Source organism: Primulina huaijiensis, chromosome 17, assembly GCF_012295235.1.
Source record: "Primulina huaijiensis isolate GDHJ02 chromosome 17, ASM1229523v2, whole genome shotgun sequence".
Taxonomy (NCBI): Eukaryota; Viridiplantae; Streptophyta; class Magnoliopsida; order Lamiales; family Gesneriaceae; genus Primulina; species Primulina huaijiensis.
The window spans coordinates 2,231,897-2,244,273 of NC_133322.1; the positions used below are offsets into that span (position 1 = coordinate 2,231,897).

At 31.8% G+C, this 12,377-nt stretch overlaps 2 protein-coding genes across 3 annotated transcripts; both read left to right on the forward strand.

Annotated features, from left to right (window-relative positions):
- The first annotated feature begins 4,528 nt into the window (after nt 1–4,528).
- On the forward strand, nt 4,529–8,328 carry LOC140963213 (protein kinase STUNTED-like). Of its 2 annotated transcripts, none has more exons than XM_073422505.1 (9): nt 4,529–4,838; nt 5,059–5,141; nt 5,515–6,277; nt 6,360–6,608; nt 6,700–6,860; nt 6,960–7,036; nt 7,125–7,272; nt 7,412–7,561; nt 7,658–8,328. In XM_073422505.1, the coding sequence occupies exons 1-9, from the start codon at nt 4,667–4,669 to the stop codon at nt 7,895–7,897; spliced, it is 2,043 nt and encodes a 680-aa protein (XP_073278606.1). In that variant the 5' UTR covers nt 4,529–4,666; the 3' UTR covers nt 7,898–8,328. The 2 variants fall into 2 exon arrangements, with proteins under 2 accessions (XP_073278606.1, XP_073278607.1); XM_073422506.1 differs by having other exon boundaries at nt 5,062–5,141.
- Nucleotides 8,329–9,564: 1,236 nt separating this feature from the next.
- LOC140963492 (probable folate-biopterin transporter 7) lies at nt 9,565–12,294 on the forward strand. The gene is made up of 2 exons (XM_073422838.1): nt 9,565–10,208; nt 11,029–12,294. Exons 1-2 carry the CDS (start codon nt 9,950–9,952, stop codon nt 12,087–12,089), a joined length of 1,320 nt encoding a protein of 439 aa, XP_073278939.1. The 5' UTR covers nt 9,565–9,949; the 3' UTR covers nt 12,090–12,294.
- Nucleotides 12,295–12,377: the final 83 nt, after the last annotated feature.

Sequence of the window (12,377 nt, forward strand, 5' to 3'; positions counted from 1 at the left end):
GTTGTGTAAATTTTTTTAATAAACACAAATAATAAGATATTCGAATTTAAATAGATTTGTGTGCTCATATATTATTATTATTATTATTATTATTATTATTATTATTATTATTATTATTATTATTAATGCAATCTGCTTGTGTATTAATGTTTCCAATATTCTTCCAACATGCTAAATAAGTAAGCACTTGTATGACATATAAATATATAATTTTGATATGTTGAACAACTATAATATATATTTATATGAGTATCGATGATGATTCATTTACTCATTCTGTTTCATCATATCTAACAGATGAATGACATCTCATTGGTGTTTTGTACGGTCGATATACAACATATCAAAACTATATATAGAAGTATTATCTATCCACCATGTATAATTTTATATTTATATATATCAATGAAATGAAATTTAATGTATTGTACATTCATTATATACACTTTTAAATTTACTAGGTAAAGACACGTGCGACGCACGTGAAAATACATTTCCGTTATCAATAATTGTTGTTAAAGAAATGAGATCGGAAGAGATTAATTTACAGAAAATTATATATTAATGATTTTCATGTTAGTCAATATATAGAAAATGAGTAATGCTACATGTACAACTAAATTTGTACAATAATTCTTACAACACAAAAAAATCAACACAAAATTTTTTTTTTCAAAATATCATGATAAATTAAATATAAAATCTCATTAGACAATAACAAAATCTCATGATATAACTGTTGTAAATATCGTAGTACAATATATTGGTTATTCTTTTAACATTATCCGTAGAAAATTCAATGTAATATAATTTGTACAACAAGTATTATAAAATGAGTGCAAAAGATATTTGTTTAAAAATTTTATGTGTTATAAATCTAAGGTTATTCTTGAATAGAAGGATTTCAATACATTCAAATGTATTTTTGTTATTTAGTGAAGTAACATCGTAAACTTCAAATCCACTCATTTCATGTGTATATAGTAGTATTTCATGTTAATTATGATATATTTTAAGTTCACCCAATAATGATGTAATTTGAAATTCATTCTACTTTATATAAATAATAATATGTAAAATAAGTCGTTTGTAGATTCAATATTCTATTGTTTCATAAAATTATAATTCTAATCCATGAATTTGAAATCAATTCATCCAAGCGCAATCTAAATAAATTAATAATTTTTGAAAAACATATTAGTAATAAATCTTATAATTTTGTATAAATTAGACATTAGAGAAAATATAATATAGAATTGATATCATAATAATTAAAATTAAATTTGATAGAAGAAAAAATTATAATACATAGCGTTGACCATTTATTTTACCACGTGCAACTTATTTATGAAAAATAAAAATACAATATAGCTAGATAATATATTCTAAATCTTACATTAAATTATTACGTCAAATGTTTTCTTCATTTATATTTTCAATTTTTATTGCTTTCACGAATTTTTTTTTTCATAAGTTTTTTCTTTTTTGTGAAAAAAAAAAAACAATATTCTCATCGTCTTCATTAGCAAATCTTATGGTGCTGTCGACATCAATCATTTGCATTTTCATATCTCTATTTTTTGATTCTTTTGTTGGACGACTTCTTTTTTTATAATAATTTTGATGCTGAAAATCTTTTCGTGCAACAATTTAATTATCATCAATATTCATTCTTGTGTTGTTATCGTCTTCTATTATTTATATTTCAATATTGTTACAATTGAGACAGTTGATGATCGTATTTTTTCTTTTTAATTTATTGTTGTTCGGAATCTACTGATATTTTTTTGCATTCATTGTTTTCGTTGTTAAAATTTTTTCTTATATTTGAATGTGTTCAATTATAAATTATTTAAATCTTTTTGTTTATTTTGAGAAAAAATGTATATTCTTCTCTATCTCACACAAATTAAGTTTTTTTGTGAAATTTTTTTTTCGTTTAATCTACAAGCAAATAAAACCAAAGAATTTTGTTATTTCAGTCTTCTAAAAATTATGTTTCTTTTTCGTAAAAAATATTTTAACTTAATCTACAAGCAAATAAAACCAATGAATTTTGGTTATTTCATCTTCTAGACAATTGAAAAATATGATTTAATTAATATGATATTAATTTATCAAAATGTTTCCAACTCTTAGTGATATAACAGATTTATGCAATATATTATTTAAATACAAAAATTCAAAATTACGATCAACATATATTTTTTATATTTCATACTATATTATTGGAAGTATTAAATTTTTATATATTATTTTTTTTCTTGAAAAACTTCTTGCATATATAAACTCATTCAAAAGATTATAGATTTAAAAAATAAAACAAATCATATTCAATTTAATAGTTTGTGAAAAATATATGTTCATTTCATCTATAAGCAAATAAAAATCAAATAATTTCGTCCTTTCTTATTATCAATCATAAGGAGAAATATTGAGTAATGCTAATGTAATTTTTGTAAAGATTTATTCATAATAATTTTAAAAATTTACCTTCAAACATATGTCATTTCAGATTACATAAAGCTATAATTGATTTTCTTACATCCATCTTTTATAAAAATACATTTTTTTTCAATTGCAAGATCATCAAATAAGTAATTGTTATAGTTTCTGATCTTTACAAAGATGAAAAATATTTAAAATTAGAAAAATTGTATGTATTTAATCATATATTGTTAAATTTTAAAAATAAACTAAGGATTTGAAAAATATTAGTTGGATATTTTTTTATAAAGAAATATAGATAGAATAAATACTCAAGAAATATTTATAAGGTCATCTTTCTTCTATATCCGATAATGCTTCGTATCATTTTTGTGAAATGTAATTACATGTCGAACCTTATTCATAACACCAAAACCACATGATTTAATTATTTGACTTCATTATTTTAATTCATCGTTTTAAATTAAATAATCTCAATTAATGTAAAATAAATGATATTTAACATCATGTCATTACACAAATTATGTGTTTTTCGTGGAAAAAATTCATCATATTTACAACCAAATAAAACAAAAAAATTTTGGTATTTCAATATTTTACAAACTAATTATTTTGGGATAAAATTATTTTCACTTCATCTATAAACAAATAAAACCAATGAATTTTTGTATTTCAATATTCTCAAAATAATATTTTGTGGAAAAAAATATTTTCAATTCATCTACAAGAAAATAAAAACCAAAGAATTTTGGAGTTTCATTTTTCTTGGCAACTTGATCCTTACCTAACATACGTAGATTGGCAATTTTGACATCATCATAATAATTGATTTTACAAAAACATCCGCACCAAATTAAAGATAAACTTCTTGCATATATAAAATCATTCAAAAGATTATAAATCTACAAAATAAAATAAATCACATTCAAATTAACAAATTTTTTTGTGAAAAAACATTTGTTCACTTCATCTACAAGTAAATAAAAACCAAATAATTTTGACATTGTCTTTGGAGAAGTAGTGAGTAATGCTAATGAATAATTTTTATAAAAATTTATTTATCATAATTTTAAAAATTTACATTCAAAGATATATTTTTAAGTTTACAAAAAGTTGTAACTGCTTTATCAATATATATCTTTTATAAAAATACGCATTCGTTAATTGCAAGAATATCTCATAAAGTAATTGTTATAGTTTCTAGCCTTTAAAAAGAGGAAAAAATAGATAAAATTAATACAAATATATTTATGCAATCTTATATCGTTGAATTTTAGTAATAAACCAAGGCTTTGAAAATTATTAGTCGACTTTCTTTTTTATAAAGAAATATAGATAGAATAAATACCCACGAAATATTTATTAGGATTATCTATATTTATATCTAATAATTCTTTTATCATTTTGTAAATGTAATTAAATGTCTAACCTTTTTCATGACACCGACCTTGGTAAAACAAAAAGAAAATTAGTTTAATTATTTGATTTCATTAGTTTAATTATTCGTTTTAAAATAATTAATCTTAATTAACGTAAAATAAAAGATATTTAACATCATATCCTTATAAAAATTAAGTTTTTTATAAAAAAAATATTTTCACTTTATTTACAAGCAAATAAAACCAAAGAATTTAGGTATTTAATCTTCTGCAAATTAACTTTTTTGTGAAAAAAACTAAAAATTAAGTTTTTTTTGAAAAAATCCTTTTCACTTCATCTATAAGAAAATAAAACCAATATATTTTGGTATTTCAATCTTTTCAAATTAATATTTTTTGTGAAAAAAATTTGCTCAATTCATCTACAAGAAAATAAAAATCAAATAATTTTAGAGTTTCAGCTTTCTTGGCAACTTGATCATTATCTAGCATAAATATAGTTTGACAATTTTGTCATGATCATAATAACTGATTTTACAAAAATATTCTTACTAAATTTCTCTTGTATGTACAAACTAAAGACAAATTTGACAATACACAATAGAAAAACTTTGACTTTGGTTCATACTTTTATAAATATCAATGAAATGATATTTATTTATCTATTTACTGTGTGCTTGCAGTGCATTTTGAATTATAATCTATTCCTCTTCCCTAACTTGGAGGCTCGACAAGGCGAAGAATATTAAAGCACTGCTTTATTGTAGAGAGAGAAAGAAAGGGTAACGGACCAGAACACAAACGGCGTCGCGTCCGCTTGATCTATCTTCTGTGGAGGAATGAGATTGGCGGGGACTCCATGCTCCGGCGAGAGTTGCGGCGGAGGCACGGTGGTGGTGGTCGGGGTGAAGCTCGATTTACGCAGCAGAGAATTACTGACTTGGGCGTTGGTGAAGGTTGCACAGGCCGGTGATCGCGTCATTGCTTTGCATGTCCTCGATCCAAGTACTGGTGAGTGATTTGAATCGAGGAACCTGGCATAGGGAATAACTTTTTAGCATTTGTTTTCTAGTCGCGTGTGTTTTTTCTTTTCTTTTTTTACTGTTGAGTATGGATTCTCATTTCATAGTTCCTGTTGAGTGGTCGGGGTTGTTACTTCTGTCAAATTTGAAGTTTGTTGATTGTGTGTTGCTCTTCGAATAACGATTATTTATTTTTTCTGTAATTGAAGCAGATAAGACAAGTCTGATTTCACTGGTGAAAAATTTCGATTCCGTGCTAGCTGCTTATGAAGGCTTCTGTAACCTGAAACAGGTCTCTCTGTTATTATAATCTGTCTTCTTCTTCTTCTTCTTCTTCTTCTCAATGAATTTAATTTTAAATGTATATCTTTAGGTTGAATGTATATCTTTGTACTTTTCCCGACTTAACTCCGAGATTTTCGTGATTCCATATATTTCCGTGTAATTCTGTTCAGTAGGTGCTGTGCTCCAAAATGTTTGATTTAAGTGGGCCTAGAGGTGGAACCAATGCGTTTCTATCCAATTTAGGAGTAGCTGGAAAGCCATTTTAGGCTGAACCAAAATCATTTTTTGCTCCTAATTATTTCGGATAACCATATTGATGATTCACCGATTGTGATAATAGTTTCTCAATTGCACTTTATAAATATTACAAATTTTTGTAGGTGGATCTAAAGCTTAAGGTCTGTAGGGGATCACCGGTTCGAAAAATTCTCTCCCGAGAGGCAAAGTCATGTGGTGCAACTAGTTTAATTGTGGGTACTTCTGAGGTCCGTCACACAATTCGGTCGAGAATATCTGTTGCCAAGTACTGTGCTAAGAATCTTCAAAATAATATATTAGTTGTATGTGCTGATAATGGTAAGATTGTCTTTCAAAGCGAATCAGCTGCTGCTAAAGTTTTGGAGTTCAGTAGTTGTGATATTTCCGAATCAAGATCCAAAAGGAGAAGGACCACACCCCAAAGCCCTTTGAATTTACCACCCACTAGAGTTTTATCATCATCAAGTAGTAAAAATGCTGGAAGTTCCTTGGCTCTACTACCCATTAAAACCCATAGAATACTCGAATCCACTTCTGGATGGGCATTGCTTCGCAAGATTCGTCTACACAGACAAAAAATACCTGAAGCTGCTTCTAGGAAGTCCTCAATATTGCAATGGATGTTTTTGAAACTGCCTGGTCGACAATCTGTTGCGGCTATTTATCCAGATCAGAAACAGATTACTTCATCTTGTAAGAACGATTGTAGTCTAGAAATGGATCAAGAGGAGGAGGATGCTATTGATGTGTCAGATGACACTTATTCTGTTGCTTATTCCTCTAAGATTTTCTCACAACTCAAGGGTCTCGGCGAGAAATATGATTCTACATGCCAATCATTTAGCTTCCAGGAACTCTTGCAAGCAACAAACAATTTTGCACGTGGTTTGTTCTCTCAAAATTTTATCATTATTTTAACTTCCCCTCATTCTTGGAAGTCTCATTAGTAACCTTTCCTTCATTGTAGAAAATTTGATTGGAAAGGGGGGAAGCAGCGAGGTTTACAGAGGCTGTCTGCGAGGAGGCAAGGAGCTAGCTGTTAAAATTCTGAAGCCATCTGACGATGTGTTGGAACAGTTTTTTGCTGAAATTAATATCATTACGTCCTTGCACCACAAAAACATAATCTCTTTAGTTGGCTTTTGTTTAGAGGATGACAGACTACTTCTGGTTTATGATCTTTTATCCAGAGGCAGCCTGGAGGACAACCTCCATGGTGCGTCCATCATCTTCTTCCTGCGCTTTATTCTGATCCATCACCATCTTTTGTGCTAGAGAATGTCACTAACAACCATGGACTGTCGCAGGTACTCAAAAGTTTGGTAAATCATTTGGTTGGAAAGAGCGATATAAGGTTGCTTTAGGAGTTGCTGAGGCACTGGACCATCTGCATAATACAGCCGAGCCAATCATTCACAGAGATGTAAAGTCATCTAATATCCTTCTTTCAGATGATTTCGACCCACAGGTGTGAATGGTCATTGACTTTTACTTTGCTTGCTATTCATCAGTGACATAATTTGGACGTGATTTTTTTTCCATCCCTAAAACTCATTGGCCTTTACAGCTTGCTGATTTTGGGCTTGCTACGTGGGCTTCGTGTTCACATCATATTGGCGCCTCTGATGTTACTGGAACCTTTGGGTGAGTTTTCTATGCCCACAATGATTTCTAGTCATTTCCTAGTCGCTGGATAAAAGGATTTATTTGTCTACTTTGATTTTTATGTCAGCTACCTGGCTCCTGAGTATTTTATGCATGGGAAACTGGACGAAAAAATTGATGTCTATGCGTTTGGAGTTGTACTCCTTGAGCTTTTGTCAGGTAGAAAGCCAATTGATAATGGACATCCAACGGGCCAGGAAAGCTTGGTAATGTGGGTGAGTATTGTTGTTAAGACGAGCAAGCAGCTCCTAGTAGTATGAATGGAGATCCTCCCTTTTCGGTCCATTTAATATTGTTTGCTTGAACTATTTGTTGTATTGGATTTCCATGCAACCGTAACTGTGATATTTTCAGGCAAGACACATTTTGAAGAACGGAGATATTTCAGAACTGCGAGACCCCGACTTGGCCAGTAATTATGACAATGATCAAGTTGAGAAATTTGTCTCTGCTGCAACCCTTTGTATCAGAGATTCCCCACAATCTCGTCCTGAAATCAGCCTTGTAAGCACTTGTTAATAACACTGATGCAAACATATTTCATGTAGTAAAGTCCTCGAGGAGTTGTTTATTTGAACTATTTGTGTTTTCTTCAAACAGATTCTTAAACTCCTTCGAGGTTCTCCAGAAGTTATTGAGTGGGCACACAACGAGATCGATTCTTCGGAAGACGAAAATGGTATTCTCGGTGGACCTTCACCAACAAGCATCCAATCATTCCTCAATCTTGCTTTGCTTAATCTGGAAAACGAGTCCGATTCCATTAGCAGCTCCGAGCAGAACATCTCCGTGGAGGATTACTTGGGTGGTAGATGGAGTCTATCAACAAGCTTCGACTGAATTCTGTTCTCACACAACATCTTCGAGATGTGTTTCCTTTGTTTGTTTGTAAACATTTGACACATCCCCACATTGCTAGGTTTTGGATGAGAGGTATCAATGTTTCGACCTCCTCCTTGCCTCCCGGGCCATCCCCATACGAAGAACGTTGAGTATTTTCTTCGGTAGGTTGATGTAAAATCTGTCGATATTGTTCGTTTACGTTCCAAAAATGTACAGCTGAGTTCGCCATTTAGGTATTTATCACGGCCAAAAAGGTGGCTATTACTCGAGTGAAATGTAATGGTAGGAAGTCTCATTGTTTTCAAGTATAAATGTGTTGAAGGATATTTCAATGTTCTGTTCCAAACAATTGAATTTCTGCGTCTATCTTCGTTCACATGCGAATTATGATTTTGGAAATGGATTTGGGTTGTATGGATTTTATATTAGAGGATACATTGCCACAATTATATGTAAACAAACGGTGTTTACGAGTTTGGATCAGTGTTCAAAGGCGCCTAGATGTTATGTGGTCGCTCGCATCTTCATTTTTAGAAAGATGATGTCTGGGCATTACATAAATCGGTCACCTAAGTTGCTCAAAATCCGTTTAAGAGGCTGCTTAATTTAATGCATAAATTTGTTTAATTTTTAATTTTTTTAAAGATTATTTGACTTATTTTCCTATCATTTTCAATTGTATGATGAAGATGAAGAATAAGTCATTAATTTTGAATTTGAATCTCATACAGATGAATTATTGAAGAAATATGAAGATGAACAAAAAGATTAGATATTTAAACTAAAAAAACTGATTTACACTCGCGTTCTAAGTTCCCACCTATTATTTTTTTAGAACATTGCACAAATATTATGTCATTGTTATTATGATTATGACTATTATCAAGAGATATTTGTAGGGTACATGTTATGTCTTATATTGAGACTAACGTGAAGTCCCAACAAAACAATAGAGTAACTAATGAATATAAAAGGAAAATTAATATTTCATCCAATTTTAGGGGAGATTCTATGCTTTGACTCCATGTGCAGTTTTAGCCATTATATGCTTAGGCCTTACATGTGGGGCTCTTTGGTGTGAAAAACATTTATTAAAACTTGCATGAAATTGATAATGTGAGATAGAATTTATATATTTAACCTAAAAACTTTATTATTGCATTTCTTTTGACTATAAAAATAGTAAAATAAATGTTTTACTTCTCCAAATGTTGGGTTTTTGGCTCCACTAGTGAGAATGATCCACCATTTGACCCATCTTTATAGGGGAAAATAATTTAGATGAGATTAACAGTATTAATCTAATTATTTATTTTTAATTTTTCTCATAATCTGATGGAACCTTTTTCTGCAGTAACATGATGAAAAAGTTAATATTTTCAGAATTTTTTTTTAAAAAAAAAAAAAAGCAAAAGGAGAAGTACCCAATACTTAAATTTAGCATAATATTTTGTCCAATTTTTTTTTATAGCATAATATGTTTTATAAAAATAAATTAACATAATAAAATTTGGTTTTTAAAAATTCAAAAGCAAAAGTACCCAATACTTAAATTAGCATAATATTTTGTCCAATTTAAAAATAAATTAACATAATAAAATTTGGTCGGATTGGGACTGGAAACAAGAATGAAACATGGTACCACTCCACATTGTAAACTTTCGGCCCCTCCGGATCTGAGTATCCAACCCCCTTCCCCATTTGATTAATTAAACAATAAATTATTCATTACACATTCAAGAGAAATGAACCAAGTGTAGCTTTCCCAACACTGCCACCCCCTGTTCTTCTCTTAACCACAACGTCCTTTTGTCTATGTTTTAGTTTATGCGAATCAAATGTTTAGTTGTCCGCAGGTGTGGGGTGGTGGGGGTCCTGTTCTGGTGTTTTTCTCGACGATTTGGAGCTATTTTATAGAATAACCCAGTTGGTGTAGGGATCCTTACAGTTGAAAGGCTGAATCTTGAAGATTTTTGGGTGAAATTTGGTTTATTTCATTGGACACTGAAGAAGAGTTTTTTATTATAGCCGGAGGCAAACTTTGCAGGAATGGTGTCGCGTGAAAGTGAGATTGATAGGAATAGGAAACTGTTGCTTGGAATAGGGTACTGGGTTCAGGGATTGAGATGCTTTCCATGGATGGGTGTCAATTTCTTCCTCAAAGATGGGTTGAAAATGGATCCCTCCACCCTGCAAATTCTTCAGAATTCAGCCAACTTTCCCATGGTTGCAAAACCCTTCTACGGCATACTCTCTGATTCACTCTACATCTTTGGCCAGCACCGTGTCCCATACATCGCCATTGGAGGTATGCATTTTTCAGTTATTTTCATCTTTTTTCTAGGATCATAATTACTAATTAGGTTTGATTGTCTAAATTATAGCTTTAAAATGTTTTCTTGTTAGCTGCATTTGGTTGGTTCTTTATGTAACTCACGCGTCTTTTAGTTTCTTGAAGAAGTTAATGATCTTCTTTGTACATCAGCTTAAGGTAACAACGTTTTAATTGTTCGGAGCCTGTGATTCCTACGGCATCGTACGAGTCCCGACAAGGGAAGATTGTGAAAAATAACCTTGGTCAAAATATTTTGTTGGAAACTCTCTCTCTCTCAAGTGTATTTAAAATGTTCTTTATCTTTCTGTGCCTTGCTGAATTGCCATGTTATCTGGGAGTGCTGATGAAGTTTAAGTTATCTTACTCAAAGCACGCTTAATTTTCAGTTGAAAATGGACCCCTGGAATTATCTCTTTGGCTTGTGGTTTATCTATCAGAATTCTCTTTCATAGTAGTATTAGTATATAGTCCTGGTCTTAGAAATGCTATATACATATGTCATATTACTGTTGTGGCAACAGATTTTCGTAGTTGTGTAATTCGCTGTTCGGGGATGTGGGGACCGTGAGATTTATTTTTCCTCATTAGTGTTGCTAGACGAGTAGTTCATTTTCCCTTTTGTGATGCATGATCAAATGGATATATCAAACTCTGTGAGTGCATGATTCCTTCCTATTGGTGTTTCTAATCTCAATTGCCATGCTCATATTTGATAGCTCATCATCGCTATTATCTAAGGATTTTAGGTGTGCATTTTTGCTCTGTTAAATAACATCTATGAATATTCTTGCAGCGTTTTTACAAGCAGTATCATGGATAGCTATAGCAATTTTTGCCTCACCATACTCCTCGTTCTTCTCGATCACTGTGTATCTCCTTCTCGGGAATCTTGGTGCTTCAATAGTCGAGGTTGCTAATGATGCCATTGTTGCGGAAACTTGTAAAAAACCCCTCTCTTCGAAAAACGTCAAATCATCTTCCTCTGGTGCTCTCCAGTCTTTTACTTGGATGGCCTCGTCTATTGGTGGGGTGCTAGGAAACTTTGTTGGAGGCATATCTATTGATCAAGTTTCTCCTCGAATGATGTTCCTTATCTTCGGGATTCTTCTATGTTTCCAGTTCTTGGTGACGACGTTTGTAAGTGAGGATACCTTAGACCTACCAAAAAGTCCATCGAATGTAAGTTTTAAGAAGCAGCTATCGGAACTCTGGGCCGCTCTACAGAAACCGGAAATCTTTTACTCGATAATCTGGTTTGCTCTATCCTATGCCGTAATCCCAGCCTTAACAGGCACCATGTTCTACTACCAAACACAGCACCTAAATATCGAATCATCACTCCTCGGGATATCAAAGGTTTTCGGGCAAGCAGCTATGCTTCTTTGGGGTGTTGTGTATAATCGTCATCTCAAGTCCATTTCAGGAAGAAGATTAATAGCATCAGTTCAGATTTCAATGGCTGTGTTCATGATATCAGATTTTTTATTTGTCAAAGGCGTGTACAAGAGCATAGGCATCCCTGACTCCTTTTACGTTGTCATATTCTCAGGCCTGCTCGAGGTTCTGTACTTCTTCAAGATTCTACCTTTTACCGTTCTAATGGCGCAACTCTGCCCACCGGGGTACGAGGGTTCTGTAATGGCCTTTGTTATGTCCGCCATCTCACTTGCTTTTATTGTGAGTGGCTACCTTGGTGTCGCCCTTGCGTCATTCGTTGGAATAACGGGGGACAATTTTCAGGGTTTGCCCCAAGGGCTGTTGATACAGGCAGCATGCACTATGCTGCCTGTTTTCTGGGTGTCCTATATTCCAGACGATCGGAAATCTTCGAAGACCAAAAGGAAGGAGAGTTAGGATTTACTGGTGCAGACTTGATAGCTTAAATTTGTTCAAAGTTAAGGTTCTCGGCTAATGCATCTCTTTTTTTTATTCTCGTAAATAAGCAGTATCATGTTTTTTATGTGCATCGTATATATTAGATTGATTTGATCAGATTGAAAGAGAAGTTCTGATTTTGTGTGACATTTCTCTGATGATGGGAATCAAAATTCTTACAATATTTAATTAATGTTCTGTCTTCTTGTTTTGAAACTTGTTTTTATTTGTATGGCACAAAAATCATGCATTTTAAACAAGTTCGGT